Below are 21,353 nucleotides of genomic sequence, written 5' to 3'. Positions count from 1 at the left end.
CAAAGTTAAAAATCACACAACACCAGTTTATAGTCCAACAGGTATATTTGAAAGCATTAGCTTTTGGAGCGCTGCGCCAAAATTCGCTATAAATTCTGTGAGCATGATCTTAACTTCCACAACCACCTGATGAAGGCACTCAAAAAGCTAGTGTGCTTCCATATAAACCTGTTGGACTATAACCTGGTGTTGTGCAATTTGTTTTGTTTCAAATTCCGTGTTTCTATCTATGTCAATTACCTTTGATTCCTCTGCCCGACAAGAATTGGTGTCTACCATCACATTAAAAATATTCATTCTGTTGTGGACAAGACCAAACTCCCTCAAAATAGCCGAGACTCTAACTTTTATTTAAATGCAAACATAAGACGCCGTGTTCCAGTTGTGATTTGATCGGTCCAACTATGAGGCTTTAAGCAAAACACACTTTCTTCTTACCCCAGTTAAAATACAAGCAAAAAAAAAAAGAATTGGCACAACTTTAACTCAGTCGAAACACTTCAGAAAAGAGTACATTATTTAACTATTGATCATCAACTGTTCCAATATAGCAATATATAAACACACCCTTGGCAAAGGCAAATTCAGCAAAACAGATTTTCCTCACTTGCTATCTCCTCCAGCCCAGGAGAAAGAAACAGGGAAGGAAACAATTTAACAACTTCAAACCCCAACTTCAACTGAAAGAGAAACTGAAACCCTGGGTCTGTGTGAGTCTGACTCCACCCACTCTCAGCGACCTTCCCCCCCAACCCCCCCCCAACCCCACACCCTCCTCCCATTTATGTCACCACCCCCTCAGTTCACACCCTCATTCCTGATGAAGGGCTTTTGCCTCCTGCCCCTCGGATGCTGCCTGACCTGCTGTGCTTTTCCAGCACCACACTTTTGACTCTGATCTCCAGCATCTGCAGTCTTCACTTTCGCCACGCTTTTTTTGTCTAACGCTCGGAGTTCGACGCTGTTTACCCACTGCTTCTGAAGCTGACATTCTGGTGACTGTGGTGGTACCTCTCTGAAATAAAGAAACAGCACAGTTGTGTTGTAACTGATCCCGTGTCCACCACCTTCTGAGGCAGAATTCCTGAACTGCACAACTCACAGAGAGATAAGATCTCTGTTCTAAAATGGAGGCCCATAATTTTAAAACAGTGCCGCCTCCCCACCTCCTTAGTTCTGGACTGAACCACGAGAAGTTCCCACATTGTCAAGGCCATTCAGCATCTTATGCAGTTTGGTCAAACCTCCCCTTACTCTTTCAACTCCAGTCGAAATGAGCCCTGCCCTGTCCCAGCTTTCCTTCGTGAGATAACTTGCTCATTCGAGGTATCAGTCTAGTAAACCTCTTCTGACCCATTTCCAACACATCATCAAGGCAGCTAGTTGACACAACAGGCATGACAAGTATGTCCACGGTAAAGCACTCTTCAAAAGTGAAAGGAAACAAAATCAGCTCCACTCAATGTGATGGACTTGATTCTCCTTCCAGCAGAAAACACTTACCTTTCCAGCAATTTCCCCACTCTATTGTCTCCCCTTTCATAGAATCCCTACAGTGTGGAAGCAAGCCATTTAGCACATGGTGTCCATGTCTCTGAAGAACATTCTGCCCAGAAGCCCCCCACCCCGCATCCTATCCCTGTAACCCTGCATTTCCCATGGCTAACCCACCTAGCCTGCACATCTTTGGACTGTGGGTGGAAACTTTCCTCCCCATCTTTGAATTATCTTTGTTGCTGCATCATATTTCCTCTCTTTGGGGGGTTCACACGGGGTCACTCTATGCCACTTTAGAGGCCATGACCCTTCTTTAGTCTTTCAGGGGATGGGATGAGAGTCACTGGCTGGGCCCCCTCAGTTGACGGTGAGAAGGTGGGGGTGAGCCACCTTCTTTGTCTGCTGTAGACCGTGTGGAGTAGGGATGCCCACTGTGCTGTTAGCATGTGAGTTCCAGAATTTTTGACTCGGTGACTCTGAAGGAACAGCCGATGTACTTCCAAGTCAGAGTGGTGTGTGGCTCGGAGGGGAAGTTGGAAGTGGTGGTGTTTCCATGCTAAATCTAAGGACTGTAAATATCTGCTGCAGAAAGATGAGCCAAGCACCTGCTCTTGCGACTGGAGGCATGCCTGATAAGGGCTTCAGGAGTTTTACAAAGTGAGCTGTAAGGTGCACGGACTCTGATTTTTGCTTTTCCTGTCAGGAGCGGGAACTGCAGTAGTCAGGAATTGTTGTTGCCAAATAGGTAACATCAATAGAAGAATAAAAGGCGTGGAAGGAACAGGCCTAATTTGTCCTGAAAGAGGACGATAGTGGGACTGGAAAATCAGCCTGCTCAGCTTTCAGTAGGAAAAGTGAGAGTATCTGTACTGTCTTAGCTAGCAATTATATAAATCTGCCTTTTACTGCTATGGTTGCAAGACTAAGGAAATGAAATGTTTAACACCAGGGTCCTGGGCATCATCTCCAGTAAAATCACCTGCAATCATATTGTCTAAAGCCTGATGCTAAATATGCACAATATTTAGAGGGTTTGTTCACATCTTTTACGCATGGAATTACTCTTGCCACTAAGGACTTCCTCCTGTGTACAGGAACATTAGACTTAGGAGTAGATCCATTTGGCCCTTTGTGCCTGTTCTGTTATTCAATAAATTTGTGGGTGATCTGGTTGCCATCTGAACTCCACCTTCCTGTCTGCCGCCATAACCATTGAATTCCCCAATGTGTTGACAAAAAGTACTCTAACTCAGCTTAGAATTAATACAATGGTTCAGGTTCCTCTGCTGTCTGGAGAGAAGAATTCCAAGTACTAATGACCCTCTGGGAAAAACATTCTTCTCATCCCTGACTTAAAAGGGAGACCTATTCTTAATAAAAGCAGAAATTGCTGGAAAAGCTCAGCAGGTCTGACAGCCTTTGTGGAGAGAAGTCAGAGTTAATGTTTCGGGTCCAAAAACTCTTCCTCAGAACTGGTTCCTTTTATTTCCCTGGCTCTAGTGTCCTTCCATAAAAGAAAACATTCTCCTGGTATCCAAATATCAGGTTCCCTCACGGTCTTATATGCTTCCTTAGAATGAGAAAATTTTTAATTTTTCTAAACTCCAATAGGTATAGGCCCAATCGTTCTTCATTAGATAAGCCCTTCATCTCAGGAGTGATCTTTTCCCAGCAAAATCTTATGTACAGTTCTTTTTCATTCATGGGGTGTTGGCATTATTGACTGGGTCAGCATTTATTGCCCATACCTCACGTATTCTTGACAAGATGATGGTGAGCTGCCTTCTTGAGCTGCTGTGGCCCATTTGGTGTGGGCCATCTACAATGAACTTCGGGAGGGAGTTCCAAGATTCTGACCCGGCGACATTGAAGGAGCGGCGATATATTTCCTGGTCAGGATGGTGACCGGCTGGGAGGGGAACTTACAGGTGGTGGTTTTCCCATGTATTTGCTGCCCTCAGTCGCCATGGGTTCAGGAGGTGCTGTCCAAGGAGCCTTGGTGAATTTCTGCAGTGCAGCTTGTTGATGATACTGATACTGTTGCTACTGAGCATTGGTGGTAGACAGAATGAACGTTTGTGGATGTGGTGCATTCAAAAAGCTGTCACTGTTTATAAATCTCCAAAACATTTATTTTGACTACTCTCCGTATAGAAAATCAATTGTAAGCAAATGAAATGTGCCACGTACTCACATTTCTCTATCTCACAATAATTGTCAGTAGGCTTGAAATCAAATGTTTCCTCACCAGTTTCTGTGGCTGCACCCACTGTATTCAATAAGGCAATGCACCTTTTAAAATGAAAGATCTTTTAATTGATTTGCATTTTGTGTACTTACTTTTCTAGAGCTGAGGAAACTGTGCTGTGCTGATAATCCTGGTACATTTGAGGTGTCTGCAGCAAGCAATGGTAGGTTTTAAGTAGCTAGGTCAGACGTGGCATGCATTTCTATAATTGTTGGATAAAAGTGACTTTTCTCCAAATATTTTCTCACAAGAACTATGCGTCAGTGTACCTTTGGCATCTAACAGTTTTCGGCTATAACCCAAGGTAGACAGGACGGTGAAGAAGGTGTTAGGTATGCTTGCTTTCATTTGTCAGTGCATTGACCATAGGAATTGGGACATCATATTGCGGCTGTACAGGGTATTGATGAGGTCGCTTTTGGAATATTGCATTCAGTTCTGGTCTCCCCGCTATAGGAGAGATGTTGTTAAACTTGAAAGCGTTCAGAAAAGATTTACAGAGATGTTGCCGAGAATGGAGGGTTTGAGCTATATAGGGGCTGAATAGGCTTGGGCTTTTTTCCTCTGATGTGTTGGAGGCTGAGGGATGACCGTATAGAGGTTTATAAAATCATGAGGGGCACGAGCAGGTTGAATAGCTAAGGTTTTTTTTCAGAGTAGCTGAGTCCAAAACCAGAGGGCTTAGGTTTAGGGTGAGAGGGGAGAGATATAAAAGGGACCTGAGAGGCAACCTCTCAGGTGTGTTTATGGAATGAGCTGCCTGAGGAAGTGGTGGAGGCAGGTACAGTGACAACATTGAAAAGACAATTGGACAGGTACATCGCTAGGGAAGGTTCAAAGGGATAGGGGCCAAATGCAGGCAAATGGGACACAGTAATTTTGGGAAACCTGTTCAGCGTGGAAGAGTTGAACCAAAGGCTCTGTTTCTATGCTGTGGGACTCTATGATGGAAAGTGTCACAAATGGTAGAGCTAAAATTATTGTCTCCTTTAGGGTTTCTATTGTCTGCATCGTATGTTGAATGTGCTGAAGAAAAAGAGCGAGGAAAGGTTACTTAGTTTGAAGAAGTACTTTCTGTTTTGATGCCTTAGTGGTTAAAAGTAGATTCTGTGCACAGGAGACAAGAAAGCTCCTGATGTCTATAGCTGCCATTAGTCAGTGTGTCTTTTTGCCCTTTTTTCCTTCCTGGGATCTGGGTGTTGCATTAAAGTGTTTCCACTGTCTGATTGCTCTTTGGACTGTGTGGCTTGCTCAGCCATTTCAGAAGGCAATTAAGAATATCCATTCCTTACTCACCATCTGCATAAAACACTGGGTTGTAATGTTGCTTAAAGTGTTAAGGATGTTGTTAAAATTGAGAGGGCGCTGAAAAGATTTACAAGGATGTTGCTGGGACTGAAGGGTTTGAGCTATAGGGGAAGGCTGAATAGGCTGGGGCTTTTTTCCCTGGAGTGTCGATGGCTGAGGGGTGACCATATTGAGGTTTTTTAAATCTTGGGGAGGAATGGATAAGGATGAATAGCCAAGGTCTTATTCCAAGGGTGAGTGAGTCCAAAACTATAAGGCATACCTTGAAGGTGAGAGGGGGAAGATTTTAAAAGGACCTTTATTGGGCAGGTGGTGGTGCGTGTATGGAACGAGCTACTTGGGGAAGTGGTGACATTTAAAAGGCATCGTGATAGGTATTTAAATAGGAAGGGTGTATTGGGATATGGGCCAAATGGGAATAGGTCCATAGAATCCATATGGTGTGGAAACAGGCCCTTCAGCCCAACAAATCCACATTGACCCTGTGAAGAATAACTTACCCAGATCCATTCCCCTACCCTATTTACTTCTGACTAATGCACCTAACCTGCACATCCCTGAACATTATGGGCAATTTATCATGGCCAATTCATCTAACCTGTACATCTTTGGATTGTGGGAGGAAACTGGAGCACCCAGAGGAAACATACGCAGACACGGGGAGAATGTGCAAACTCCACACAGACAGTCGTCCAAGGCTGGATTTGAACCCAGGTCCCTGGTGCTATGAGGCAGCTGTGATAACCACTGAGCCAATTGGTACGTCTGGTTGGTGCGGACGAGTTGGACCAAAGGGTTTCCGTGCTATGTGACTCTCTGACTGACTATCAGAATCCTAGTTGATTTTATTTCTTGTGCTACCTGGCAGCACTGAGACTAACTAACATGAGCTCCTGGATTGCTGTGCTGGCTATAGTCAGCTAACATGCCACGTGCCAAGGGCCAAGCCTCTTGGTTTGTATCTTCAGTGAGTATCACATCAAGAGATACACCAAGCCATCTGGCCATCTGGATGCTGGTCCCATGTTTTTAAAAATCACAGAATGGTTAAAGTACAGAAACATGCCATTCAGCCCATCCCTGAAGGAACTAATCCCACTTCCCCACCTTACCTGTAGCCCTGTACGATTACCTTTGGAAAGTCATGACTGAATTTGCTTCCACCACAATACATTCCAAATCCTAACTGATTGCTACGTAAAAGAACGTATCGTGCCATCAATGCTTCTTTTGACAATTCACCTTAAATCAAGAAACAAAAACATAAATTTTATAACGATTGCAATATCAATTATGTTTTCTTTATTGCAGTTTTCAATAGGTTCCTGTTAAACTGGTCCTTACAAAATCAAATAGCTTACAGCGTTACTTCATATAAAAGCTGCTGCTAATGTTGTACTTTGTACAATATTAGATGAAATTAATTTAAGTCCCAACATAACTAGGGATAGATGGTAGTACAAAATAGATGACATAGCATTGGTCACACGTTATACACAAAATCTAACATTCTGAAGTCAATGGTATTGAGTAATGATCTCATTTTTATAGCACAAACCTCCCATCATGTCTTAGTTCTTTACCTTCATGTTTTCCACTCTTTTACTGAAAACACTTTGAATTTGGGGGGCACCATCACAAATGTCATGGTATCTATTCTGAACCCAGCACATGTGCTGTTCACCCATGGGTGTGGCATTATGGGGGAATCTCTGAAAGTGGCAAGGCAAGTTAATAGGGTAATTGAGCAGGCATACAGGACCCTTGTATTTATCAGTCATGGAATAGGTTATAAGAGCAAGGAAGTTATGTTGGAGCTGTGCAAAGCTTTAGACATTAGATTACATTAGATTAGATTTTAGATTACATTACAGTGTGGAAACAGGCCCTTCGGCCCAACAAGTCCACACCGACCCGCCGAAGCGAAACCCACCCATACCCCTACATTTACCCCTTACCTAACACTACGGGCAATTTAGCATGGCCAATTCACCTGACCCTGCACATCTTTGGACTGTGGGAGGAAACCGGAGCACCCGGAGGAAACCCACGCAGACACGGGGAGAACGTGCAAACTCCACACAGTCAGTCGCCTGAGGCGGGAATTGAACCCGGGTCTCAGGCGCTGTGAGGCAGCAGTGCTAACCACTGTGCCACCGTGCCGCCCACCCTTTAGTTAGGGTGCTGTCTGCAGTTCTGGTTATTGCACTATTGGAAGGATGTATTTACACAGGAGAGGTACAGAGCAGATTCACCAGTATGTTGCCAGGGATGGAGCAGTTTACGTATAAAAAGCAGCTGGATAAACTTGGGCTATTTTCTTTAGAGCAGGGAAGGCTGAGAGGGAACTGGATTGGGGCATATAAGATTGTGAGGGGCATGGACAAGGTGGATAGAAAGCAGTTATAGAGTCATACAACACAGACACAGACAGTTCAGTCGAACCAGTTAATGCCGACCATAATCCCAAATTAAATTAATCCCACCTGCCACTGCTTGGCCCATATCCTTCCAAACATTCCTTATTCAGGTACTTAGCTAAATGTCTTTTAAATGTTGTAACTATATGTGCATCCATACTTCCTCTGGAAGTTCATTCCACATGTGAACCACTCTCTGTGTAAAAGAAAATTGCCCCGGTGTCTTTTTTAAAATCTTTCTCCTCTCGCCTTTAGTTGGAGGGTCAATAACAAGGGGGCGTAATCTTAAGGTGAAAGGTAGGACTTTTAGAGGGGATTTGAGGAAAGCGTTTTTCACCCAGAGGCAGGCGGGCATCTGGAATCCAGTCCTTAGGAGGGTAGTTGAGAGTGGAGGGGGGGGAAGCCTTGTAACTTTCAGGAAATGTTATAGCATTCAAGGCTATGGGCCGATTGCTGGAAAGTGGTACTAGTTTGGTTTTAGAGCAGTTTTTTGTTGGTGCAGCTTTAACGGCTGAAGGGTCCCTATTATATGATTCTGCTATGTATTCCTGTTGTGCTGTATGCTGAACTATTCAAAAAAGCACAAGGAAGTAAATTACCTTGTCACAAAAAAATCTTTAAATGTTCAGGTATCGAGAAGAATACAAAGAGAGGTGTGTGCTTCATCGCTCCGGGAGCGAAGGATGGTATCATGAAACCGAAGAAAAGGAAGGAGGTGCTGTGTGAGAACTCCTCTGCTGGAGTTGAGGGGCAGAACAGGGAGAGTGCGGGAGGAACGTTCCCGGATATGGAAAAAAGGGACCAGAAAAGCTTTACAGTGAAGAAAAAGAAAGCGTTGTTAGAAAAGAGACAGGCCATGGCAAACGCTGATGAGGGCTGCATCACAAAACCAGAGAAAGTCAGCGTTGAAGAGAAGGTTAAACGCAAAGCCAAGTGTGTTGGAGGTGTGACTAAAACAAATAAGGTGCGGTTCTGAAATAAACCACTTGCATATCTGGTAGATTAAAGACACATTGAGATAATTATAGATGTTTCCATAAGACTCCCTATGTTCGGGTTTTAAGTTAGATCGTTTAAATATAATCATAGTTTGTGGAATGGTTAGATAAAGGAAATGCTGAAAGCTCTGATGGTCTGAGAAGGGTGTAGCACTAAGGGGGTGGGTGTGGGAAAAGAGAAGACCTTGCAGTCACTGGTACCCTATTGAGTTCCCCATATCTGCTCTCTCAGTATTGCTATGGTGCCAAAGAAGGCCATTGAGGCCATTATGTCTGCTCTAGCTCTCCAAATGTGCAATTCATTTCGTGCCATTCTCCTGCCTTCCTCCCGCAACACCGCACATTGTTTTTAAAAAAACAGACTGTCTCCTTTCTGAATGCATGAATTGAACCTGCCTCTACCACTCAGTAAGGCAGCACACTCGAGACCCGAGCTACTCTCTGCATGAAGAAGCTATTTCCCTTATCTCTTTTGGTGATTGCTTTAAGTCTGCCTGCTCTCTTAATTGATTTAGGAACCTGAAATAATTGCACAGAGGCCAGTCTTCCATCACCCAGTCACTCTTTATTTGCATATGCATTGTTCATGGGCTGTGACCAGCTAGCTCAAAGCCAGTCCCTAGAGTGAGGAGCCCTTCTCAATCCCCTGTTTATTTTATTTACCCTAGACTGAGGAGCCCTTCTGAATCTCCTGTTTATAGCTGTCAGCCAGGGCTCATTGAGTGGATCAAGTTAACAACCCCAGTCAAGGATCTCATAGTTGGTGAGATCCACCTGGCTCTGATTCCAATGAATACAGAATCCGTTGGGCCTACATGCTAATCATAAAAATGACTTTGCCACTAATTGTGCACAGCTCCATCGCAGGATACCGATGTAGTGGCCTAGTCTACAGTTAGGGTTGCTAATAGCTCTGAAGAAGGGCCACAAGACCTGAAACGTTAACCTCTTTTCTCACCACAGAGACTTGCTGAGTTTCTCCTGCAACTTTTGTTTGTGTTTGTTTACAGTTGCCAACTCTACAGTTGGACATATTCAAGGATGATTGATCTCAGGATGTCCTGCATTCAGCTAGCCTACGTTCCTGCTTTATAGAATCATACAGCACAGAACCAGACACTTCCGCCCAATCAGTCCACGCCGACCATAATCCCCCAAATTAAACTGGTCCCACCTGCCTGCTCCTAGCCCATGCCCCTCCAAACATTTTTTATTCATGCACTTACCTAAATGTCTTTTAAATGTTGTAACTGGACCTGCATTCAACACTTCCTCTGGATGTTCATTCCTCCCACGAACCACCCTCTGTGCAAAAAGATTTGCCTGTCATGTCTTTTTTAAATTGTTCTCCTCTCACCTTAAAACTATGTCCCCAAAACGTGAAATCCCCCACCCTAGGGAAAAGACATCTGCCATTCACCTTATCTATAACCCTCATGATTTTATAAACCTCTACAAGGCCACTGCTCAACCTCCTATGCTCCAGTGAAAACATACCCAGTGCATTCGGCCTCTCCTTATAACTCAAACCTCCATTCTGGCAACATCTTGATAAATCTCTTCTGAACCCTGTCCGGCTTAATAGTATCCTTCCTTTAACAAGGCAACCAGAACTGGACACAGTATTCTATAAGGGGCCTCAGCAACGTCCTGTACAACCTGAACATGACATCCCAACTCCTGTACTCAAAATGTCTGAGCAATGAAGATGGGTGTGGTAAACACCTTCTCAACCACCCTATCTAAATGTGATGCAAATTTCAAAGATTTATGTACCTGAACCTCTAGGTCTCTCTGTTATACAACACTGTCCAAGGCCCTATTTGTAATTGTATAAGTCATAGAGATGTACAGCACAGAAACAGACCCTTTGGTCTAACTCATCCATGCTGACTAGATATCCTAACCTAATCTAGTTCCAGTTGCTAGCACTTGGTCCATATCCCTCTAAATCCTTCCTGTTCATATACCCATCCAAATGCCTTTTAAATGTTGTATTTGAAGTCTGCCCTTGCTTGTTTTACCAAAATGCAGTACCTCACATCTGACATGCTATCCTCACAAAACAATTTACTTTCTCACACCACTAGGGAAATAAATAGACTGATATTGGATTGGATGTTTCTTGACTTTCAGTTAAGCAGCTTTTTCCTTGCTCTCTGGCGTTTACTTTTTAATACTCCAATGATTTATTTCTAAGTGTTCCCCACAAAAATGTCTGTGAGATTAACTATTAATTCCTGGTGACTTTGTGACATTCTGTGGGGGGGAGGGGGTTGGCAAGACAGTTTGTTTAAATATTGTTGGGTGTAAGGAACGTACTTTAGGAGGTTTGACATTAAAAAGAAAGGGTGCAGAAGAGAAAGGATGAATTTGATGTAAGAATGAGGGAGATTGTTGTTTAAGAGAATAAAATAGGTAACGTGGGGGATTTCAATGAGAGTAGAGGCGGGGGAGAAACTTTCCTAAGTGCTCATGTCCACACACCCTCACAAATATGCATTTTGAGATTGCGCAGTGCTATAAAAAAATGCACAAATACTTTAATCTAATTCCTTTAAATTTTGTTTTAACATTTTTTGGGTAAAGGAATTGGGGCGTCATATTGAGGTTGTACAGGATATTGGTAAAGCCCTGTTCTGGAGCACTGTGTCCAGTTCCGGTCCCCCTGCTATAGAAAAGATATTATTAGATTTGAGAGGGTTCAGAAAAGATTTACCAGGGTGAAGCTGGGAGTAGAGGGTTTGAGTATTGGGGAGAGGCTGGATAAGCTGGGAGTTTTTCATTGGGGAGTGTAAGAGGTTAAGATGTGACCTTATAGAGTTTTATAATATCATGGCGGGGTACAGATAAGGTGTCTTTTTCCCTAGGATGGGGGATTTCAAGGCTAGGGGACATATTTTTAAGGCGAGAGGGTAAGGATTTAAAAAGATGTGAGGGACATTTTTTTAAGATGTGTGTAAAATGAACTTCCAGAGGAAGTGGTCGATGCAGGTACAGTTACAACATTTAAAAGGCATTTGGAGAGGTACATGTATAGGAAAGGTTTGGAGGGATATGGGCCTAGCGCAGGCAGGTGAGACTAGTTTAGTTTGGGAACACGGTCGGTGTAGACTAGTTGTCTGTATCCGTGCTATATGACTCTATAAAATCCTGTTGCAGACATAATAGTCTTATGTATGTATTAAACTCATGCCGGATAAAATTTAATTTATATCTTTTTCGTAGCAGCTGGACATTAATTACCTGTAGATGTGTGTAGTTTTTCCTCTTTTTTTTAAAGTGTTGCTTTTGATTAATCTTTTCAGCCGATCTCAACACTCAGTGATATTCAGTATGAAAAGATCTTCCAGTCTGTCATAGACAAGTCTCTAGAGGAATGCATAGGTATGGCTTCTGGACATACGATTTATGATTATATTGGATTGTGTGCCACACTGTAGTGTAATTGTTGCAAGCCCCTCACAGCTGTATAGCTAGCATTGGGCAAATACTGGGCAGCTATTCAAATGAATATAGGTCATCCTATTAATTTGACCTATTCTCTGATGTCGTTCTGTTGAGTCTATGCTTTGTATCACCCCTACCTGCCCCAGGCAAATATATATTTCCTTCCCAACATAGACACTGAATAATTAATTTCTGATTCTGAAAGTATTAGATTCTCTACGGAAACAGGCCGTTTGGCCCAACAAGTCCACACTGACCCTCCAAAGAATAACCCACCACCCCCAGCCTCTATTTACCCTGACTAATGCATCCACCACTATGGACAATTTAGCATGGCCTGCACACCTTTGGACTGTGGGAGGAAACTGGAGCACCCACAGGAAACCCACGCAGACACAGGGAGAATGTGCAAACTCCACACAGACAGTCATCCAAGGTGGGAATCGAACCCGGGTCCCTGGCGCTGTGAGGTAGCAATGCTAACCACTGAGCCACCGTGCCTTTCTTTTAAAAAACGCAATTTTTCAAAAGGTTTCCCCTTCCCAAGTATGCTGCGTTCTGATTTCAAACGCACAGCAACTCTCCAGCACCTTGCTTATAAACTACTTTCTAATCACCCTGCTCAGGGATGTTATTACACACCTTTAGAACAGTTGAGACCCCAACTCAGGTCTCCAGGCTCAATGGTAGGGATACTGCCACTGCACCACAAGAACCCTCAGCACTTCACCTGTTCATTGATTGGCAGAAGATTATGGACATTGTAATTTAAAGCAATTAAATAATCTGATCAGGTTGACACAGAGAAAAATGAATTGCTCTGAGAGAAGTAAGGGGCAAAACATAAAACGTAAACCTTCTTCTTGTGTGAGAGTCCAGAGAATGAGGGTTGAGCAAATTATTCAAGTGCAAGGAGTACATGGCCAAAGTGTAAAAATAGACCCCATGGTTATGTCATTAGTTCACTGTCAGGACTATCATATGTTGAAAGATTGGAGCTACTGAGCTTGTATACACTTGAGTTTAGAAGGATGAGAGTGGATCTGATTGAGACGTACAAGATTATTAAAGGAGAGGAAGGCCGCTGATGGGTGAGTCCAGAACCAGAGGACACAGTTTAAAAATAAGGGGTAGACCATTTAGAACAGAGTTGAGGAGAAACTTCTTCACCCAGAGAGTGGTGGGTGTATGGAATGCTCTGCCCCAGAGTGCAGTGGAGGCTAAGTCTCTGGATACTTTCAAGAAAGAGATGGATAGACCTCTTAGAGGTAGTAGAATCAAGGGTTATGGGGATAAGACAGGACAGGATACTGATTGTGGATGATCAGCCATGATCATAATGAATGGTGGTGCTGGCTCGAAGGGCCGAATGGCCGACTCCTGCACCTATTGTCTATTGTCTTATGACAACTATCATCATGGTCTTTGAATCCATGTCCCCAGTTACAAATCCAGTGACAGTACCACTTCACCACTGTTTCCCTAATCTGGGTGAAGGAGTAAAAGTTAACCTACAGTTCATAATAATTTCTAAATATCAAATGTCACAGCCCAAGGAGAAGGCCATTTAGGACTGAGATGAGGTTCATAGTTCCTTGAAAGCGTTTGGTGCGCTTCCCTTTATTCATCGGTGCACTGAGTACAGGAGTTGGGATGTCACGTTGTGGCTAAACAGGACATTAGTTAGGCCACTGTTAGAATATTGCATTAAGGTCTGGTCTCCTGCTTAGGAAAGGTATTGTTAAACTTGAAAGGGTGTAGAAAAGATTTACAAGGATTTTGCCAGGGTAGGGGGGCGGTATTTGAGCTACAGGGAGAGGCAGAATAGGCTGGGGCTGTTTTCCCTAGAGTGTCGGAGGCTGAGGGGTGACCTTATTGAGAGTTTATAAAATCATGATGGGCATGGATAAATAGCCAAAGTCTTTTTCCCACTGTAGAGGAGTCCAAAACTAAAGGGCATAAGGTGAGAGGGGGAAAAGACTTAAAAGGGACCTTAGGGGCAACTCTTTCAAACAGACAGTGGTGTGTGCATGGAATGAGCTGCCAGAGGAAGTGGTGGGGGCTGGTACAATTATAACATTTAAAAGGCACCTGGATGGGTATATGAATAGGAAGGGTTTAGAGGAATATGGACCTAATGCTGGCAAATGAGACGAGATTAATTTAAAACATCTGGTTGGCAGGATGAGTAGGACTGAAGGATCTGATTCCGTGCTGTACAAGTCTGTGACTCTATGGTGAGCCTGTGGACTTCTCTGCCACAGAATGTGGATGAGGCCAAAACATCAAATATTTTCAAGAATGAGTTAGATTTAGTCCTTAGATTTAAAGCGTTCAAAGGATGTGGGAGAAAGCGGGGACAGGGGACTGAGTTCGATGATCAGCCATAACCATATTAAATAGTGGAACAGATCGGAAGGGCTATGTAGCCTAATCCTGCTCCTAATTTCTGTGCTTCTAATCTCCTCTCCAGCTGCAGTTGAATCACTGCTTGTAACAGAGGGAAATGTGCCTCTCATTCCCCGAATAACTATCCCATTTATTTTTGACGACCAGGTTATCCTTTGGTTATCCTCCCCCTTCGAGAAATGACGTTTCTCTTTTGTTGAAATGGAGAATGCCTGCATGTCTTGAAAGATAGTGATGTGCTGACGAAACAGCATTCTCAGAAATCATACTGGTCAAAGATGCGTAATCCAGCAGGTTTCTTAGCAGGGTAGTTATGGAGGAGAAACAGGATTGCTGTGTTTTCTGTTGAAAAGAGAATGTAAGTTCCAGATCTACAGGACAAAGCCTGTTAAGTGTCGAATCTAAACAGTGTTTGGGAGAACTGGACTCACTGAGCCAAGGGACCATTTCTCAACACCCACTCTCGTTGTTTTCTTGGTGTTGGTTACTGTGAGCATAGAGTAAATGTTGTTAAGAGCCTCAGTGCTTGTGCATGTCAGCACAATGCTCTTTATCTTGTACAGGGGTTCGCCATCTTAACGCAAGCACAGTGATCCCAGACTGTACTGTGCACCCGAACATTGTAAAAACAAGGAGCGTTACATACTGGAAAAGCATAGCAGGCCTCCAAGCCTTCCCGTCAGAAAAAAAAAGTAATATTTCAAATTAAATAAGGGGTAGCAACGGCTCATTGAAAGAAATATTGGAAACCAGGTGAATTCTGGAGTGAGATGAGAAAGAGAAAAGAAACATTTTGGATCACTTATTTGAGTCAAAAGAAGATTAAGGATTAGCTTCCAATTGGCTTCGTACTCGGAATAAAAAAATTAAAAAGTTTTGTCTCAGGGCTCTGATGAGTGTTAGTGTTTGTCTGAGAATTGAAGGATGGCCAATGTAATACTGATTTTTTTTTTTAAAGGGAGACTGTGTAACTTTAGTTTCCCTGTAGCTAGTTTAGCATCTGTCTGTCTCGGCTCAGTCGGTAGCACTCTTACTTAGAGCCATACAGCAGAGAAATAGGCCCTTAGGCCCAACTTGTCCATGCTGATCAGGTTTCCTAAACTGAACTATTCCCACTTGGCCCATATCTCTCCATACCCTGCCTATCCACGTACCTGTACAAATGCTTTTTAAATGTTGTAATTGCACCCGCCTCTGCCACTTGCTATGGCAGTTCAATCCATATATACACCATCCTCTGTGTGAAAACGTTGCCCCTTTTAAATCTTTCCCCTCTCACCTTAAACCTATGCCCTCTCGTTTTGGACTGCCTTACCCTGGGCTATTCACTTTCTGAGTCAGAGAAGGATGGAGGAGTTGACTTTACACTTCAGAACTATTTGCTTCTCCTTTACTACGCTATTATGTCGGTGTTTTTTCATATCAACTTATTCAGACCTGAGCAGGTGGGACTCAATCCCATGCCTCCTGGCTCAGAGGTATGCACTGCACAAGAACCCTGAAGACATGAGTGAACCAGAGGGATTTTACGACAATTGACAATGGTCTCGTGGTTATTGTTAGACGAGTAAATCCAGACTTTTAAATTGGATTCAATGCCATTATCTACCAAGGGCGCAATTTGTACCCGAGCTCCTGGAATATCACCTAGACTTCTGGATTACTAGTCTAACGACATCACCACGAGGCCATCACTATCTTTTCATTCCAGAGACTTGAGACAATAAATCAGACTGCCAGTGAACCTCTGAACATGTTGCTGCTTAAGTGAGGAATCACTCTGGTGCCCTGTCCGCCCTGTCAGATGGATCTGAATGTCCACTGGCACTATGTAAAGAATAGCGATAATGGTCAATATGTTTCTCTCAACTCTGAAGAAAATCCAGATCATCTCATTCTGTATTGCAATTTGTAGAATGTTACCAGGAATGGAAGGTCTGAATTATAAACAAAGGCTGGATAGTCTGGGACGTTTTTCACTGGAGCGTAGGAGCTCCAGAGAGGCAACCTGTTGAAGTTTATAAAATAATGAGGGGTGGAGATAGAGGTAAAGGTAGTTGTCTTTTTTAAGGTGAGAGGAGGGAGATTTAAAAAAGACATGGGGGTAATGTTTTTACACAGAGGGTGGTTTGCATGTGGAATGAACTTCCTGAGGAAGTGATGGATTAGAAACATTTAGATGAATACATGAATAAGAAATGTTTAGAGGGATATAGGCTAGGAGCAGGCAGGTGGGACTGGGGCAGCACGGTGGTTCAGTGGTTAGCACTGCTGCCTCACAGCACCAGAGACCTGGGCGACTGTCTGTGTGGAGTTTGCGTATTCTCTCTGCGTCTGTGTGGGTTTCCTCTGGGTTCTCTGGCTTCCTCCCACAATCCAAAGATGTGCAGGTTAGGTGAATTGGCCATGCTAAATTGCCCATACTGTACAGGGATGTGTAGGTTAGATGCATTAGTCAGGGGTAAAATATAGGGGAATAGGTCTGGGAGGGTCTCTCTTCGGAGGGTTGATGTGGACTTGTTGGACCGAAGGGACTGTTTCCACACTGTAGGGATTCTAACTAGTTTAGTTTGGGATTATGTTTGGCATTGACTGGTTGAACTGAAGGGTTTGTTTCAGTGCTATAAGATTGTGAAAGGCTCTATTTTTTGTTTTGGTATCTATGGTAGACAAAATTTAGAACCTTTAATGAAGGTTAAAAAAGCAACATATTATCTGGATCGTAGATGTCTGTTGACTGAAATATTCACTTATTGCACCACAGTGCACAGTAATAGCAGTGCGAACTATCTTCAAAATGCACTGTAGCGATCACCATGGCTCCTCTGACACCAATTTCCAATCCTGTGACATCTGCCGCTTAGAAGGAAATGGGCAGCAGTTGAACAGGAACACCACCACTAACAAGTTCCATCCAACTGATACACCAACCTAGCCGGACCTGTATCGCCGTTCCTTTGGTGTTGTGGGATCAAACAGTGCTGTAAGTGTCCTGAACACCACATGGACTGTGAATGTTGCACTAAGACAACTCACCCCATCTTCCCAAGGTCAGTTAGCGATGTGCAGTAAGTAATGGCCTTGCTACTGAAGATCAATTTCCATGAACAAAGTTAAAAAAGATACGCACCTCTGGAAGAGGCGAGACTTGAACCTGTGCCTCCTGGCCCAGTAGTAGGGACACTGCCACTGTGCTAGAACTGTGCCAAAGGTATTTTCTAATCAACCTGTTCAGAGGTGTCATTACACATCTCTGGAGAAGGTGGGACTTGAACTGAGGTCTCCTGGGTCCAGGGATCTATGTTTGATTTCATCCACAGGTGACTGTCAGTGCGGAGTTGGCACATTCTCCCTGGGTTCTCCAGTTTCCTCCCACAGTCCAAAGATGTGCAGGTTAGGTGGATTGGCTATAGGCAGGGACACTAACACTGCACCACAAGAGCCCCTGTGGGCTATCACTCTGCCACAAATGTTTTCAAATAACCACCATGCCACAACTATTTTCTAATCAACCGGCTCAGAGATGTTTTTACAGACCTCGACGGAGCAGGCTGGACTTGAACCCGGGCCTCCTTGTCCAGGGTAGGGACACTACCACTGTGCCACAAGATCCCTAACCACTGTGCTACAAGACACTATAATTAACCCCAATCACCCGCTTATCTATTTGCTAGATTAACATAACGTTCCTGAACCCACTAGCACCCAATAGTGGTTCTGACTGAATTGGCTAATTCATGGCTGAAAGATAGGCTTACCCTTCAATGAAGAGCGTGAGCAGGCTCTCAAAGCTGGGCCGTCAATGGAAAGCCTTCCTGCTTAGAAGGAGATGTGACTTGCCAATGCAGGCCAGGGAGAAGGAGCAGGCATCTCTATCTTAGAAGCTCTGTCTCAGCAACTTTAATAACCCCTTATGGATATAATATGGCCGCAGTAGCTGAGCCATCATTGTGGATGATCACCTGCAGGGACCTAGATTACTGCAGACATGCAGAGGGTTGCTAGGGTGAGTGGAATTGGTCAGGGGTGGGGGTGTGTTGCAAATTCAACTTGGCCTCTGAAATTGTCCATTAAATGGACAGCATGGCAGCTCAGCGGTTAGCACTGCTGCCTCACAGCACCAGGGATCTAGATTTGATTTCACCTTCAGGTGACTGTGTGGCGTTTGCACATTGAGAAAAATGTCAGAACCAGTGTTGGTGATGGAATTACCCTGAGATATTAGCTCTTTAAGTGGTTTGTGAAGAACCATAAGACACTGAAGTCTGGGATAAAATTCCGTGTCAGAAAAGTTAACATTTAATGTGTGCAGTAAGGCTCGCGGCCAGCAGAGGATGTCTGTGGGCTCAAGACAAACAGCAACAAGCAAAGCTCTGCAGAGTTAAATGAAAGGGACCAGAAAATCTCAAGGGCAGCAGATCCGTACATCCACTGGGAGGCTCCTTTATGAGCCCAGTCAAGGACTGTGAGATGAAGCACTTTGATGGACAGAGGGGTAGGTTCATTAAATTATCCTTCATGAAGACAGGATTCCTGGCATCGGGTGTCTGTAGTGGAGAGAGTGTTGCTGGAGTCGATCCGTATCTCTTAGCTGTTGGAAATGTTCCCTCCTTTATTTGTTGAACCCCTTTAACATTGGATGAGATAAAAAGATAATTCAGAAATATTTGAAAGCCTTTAAGGGTCCACACAACAGCCAGAATAAGTAGACCCACCTTGTACCTGAGGTTCTTGGCACCACAGTAGGATGAATATTTCCTAATCAGTCTGTTCAGAGACATTATTACACACCTCTTGAACAGGTGAGACTTGAATTGAGAGTGTGGTGCTGGAAAAGCACAGCAGGTCAGGCAGCATCCAAGGAGCGGAGAGTGGACGTTTCAGGCAAAAGCCCTTCATCAGGAATGAGACTTGAACACAGGCGTCCTGGTTCAGATGTAGGGACAGTAACACTGCGCCACAAAAAGCCGACTTCTGAAGGGTACACTGAGAAGGACCGTGTGTGGAATTGCTAGAACAATGGGCCAAGATTTTTAATCCTCCAACCGTGAGAGAATGAAAGCAGAGGGAATTTAATAATGGATGGCACCTGATTCTGGGGTCCCTGATCAATCCTGATGCCTCTAGTTTCTAACGTGTATGAGTGCAGGTAGCAAGCCCACACTCTGTACTCACACTAGTCACATGAATGTGAGCTGGGGTGACCATCTATTCAACATGACTGGTGGTTCATTCATGAACTTCACGGGAGCCATGAACCATAGTTTGGATTCAGCAACCTTTGGAAAGTTCACGGCACAGTGATCACCTCTGATCTGCGTCCAGGGATGACTGACACAAATATCCCAAACTTGGAGCACATTCTCCCTGTGTCTGCGTTGGGTATCCTCTGGATGTTCTGGTTTCCTCCCACAGTCCAAAGATGTGCACATTAGCTGGATTGACATTGCCCCCTGGTGTCCAGGGATGTGCAGTGTGGGTAGATTAGCTATGGGAAATGCAGGATTACAAAGTTGGGAGGTGGGTTTGTGTGGAGTGCTCTTTAGAGGGTGGGTTTAGGCTTGATGGACTGAATAGCCTGCTTCCACACTGTAAGGATTCTATGAATTTATGAATGATATACTGGCACTGGAAACAGTTCAGAGAAGATTTCCTAAGCTGATCCTGGGTACGGAGGGACTTTCTTATGAGGAGAGGTTGAGTAGGGTAGACCCGTATTCAATGGAGTTTAAAAGAATGACAGGCAACCTATTGAAACAAACAGATTCTTCAGTGAGTAAAAGCAAAGTGCTGAAATACAGCTGAAATAAAAGTAGAAAATTCTGGCAAAACTAAGCTGGTCTGATAGCACCTGTGGTGAAGAAAACAGAGTAAACATTTTGAGTCTAATACGATTGTGAAGAACTTGAAATGTTAATGCTGTTTCTCTCTTCACTAATGCTCCAAGACTTGTAAAGATTATTTTGGGGAGGTCAGCGGGGAAGCTTGATAGGGTAGACACTGAGAAATTTCGCTCCCCCGTGGGAGAGTCTTGGACCGGGAGGCATAATTTCAGAGTAAAGGGTCACCTAGGTAGAACAGAAATTTGTATGAATTTCTTCTCGCAGAATGGAGTGAATCTGTATTTGTTTTTCACTGCAGAGGGCTGTTGAGGCTGGGCCATTAAGTTTATTTAAAGCTGAGAGAAATTTTTAACCCATAAGGGGAACAAGGGTTATGAGTTAAAGGCAGGAAAGTGGAGTTGAAGATTATCACAGAGTCATACAGCACAGAAACAGGCCCTTTGGCTCAACTCCTCCACGCTGACCAGGTAGATCAATCATGATTAAGTGACTGGTGGAACAGACTCAATGGCCTGAATGACTTACTTCTGCTCTTGCGTCTTATCGTCAGACATGATCCCACTGAATATAACAGATCAGGGGGTTAAATGGCCACCTCTTGTTCCTGTGTTCTGAGAAGATTGATTTACTGTATTTCTACAGGTGGATTTACAGGTTTGGGATCTGTAATGACCCAAGCAGGAAGAACCTGCTTCCTTCCTTCAGCTGTCACACAGATGCAGGTGACTTTGTGTTGACACTGAGGTAGTTCCTGGCCTGTCCAATGTAACTTAGTGACAGTCAGAATTGTAACTGGAAGGGGCCCAGATAGATTTGTTTCTGTTTAAGAATTCTTTTTGATTGATTGATTTATTGTCACATGTGAGGGCATAGGTTTAGGGTGAGAGGGGAAAGATATGAAAGAAACCTAAGGGGCAACTTTTTCATGCAGAGGGTGGTATGTGTATGGAATGAGCTGCCAGAGGATGTGGTGGGGGCTGGTACAATTGCAACATTTAAGAGGCATTTGGATGGGTATATGAATAGGAAGGGTTTGGAGGGATATGGGCCGGGTGCTGGCAGGTGGGACTAGATTGGGTTGGGATGTCTTGTCGGCGTGGATGGGTTGGACTGAAGGGTCTGTTTCCATGCTGTACATCTCTATGACTCTATAACTCTATGTGCCGAGGTGCAGTGAAAA

The 21,353-nt window shown here is 43.9% G+C and overlaps 1 protein-coding gene across 1 annotated transcript in view; it reads left to right on the top strand.

Annotated features, from left to right (window-relative positions):
* Positions 1-21,353, top strand: part of LOC122544360 (zinc finger CW-type PWWP domain protein 1-like) — a 111,221-nt gene that overhangs the window by 8,902 nt on the left and 80,966 nt on the right. Inside the window, exons 3-5 of the mRNA XM_043683592.1 lie at positions 3,846-3,908; positions 8,103-8,437; positions 11,780-11,858. Coding sequence (XP_043539527.1) covers positions 3,846-3,908; positions 8,103-8,437; positions 11,780-11,858 — 477 coding nt within the window. The remainder of the gene's footprint in view (positions 1-3,845; positions 3,909-8,102; positions 8,438-11,779; positions 11,859-21,353) is intronic.

The sequence above is a fragment of the Chiloscyllium plagiosum genome, chromosome 48, assembly GCF_004010195.1.
Source record: "Chiloscyllium plagiosum isolate BGI_BamShark_2017 chromosome 48, ASM401019v2, whole genome shotgun sequence".
In the NCBI taxonomy this organism is placed as follows: Eukaryota; Metazoa; Chordata; class Chondrichthyes; order Orectolobiformes; family Hemiscylliidae; genus Chiloscyllium; species Chiloscyllium plagiosum.
This window is presented reverse-complemented; position numbering and strand designations above follow the sequence as displayed.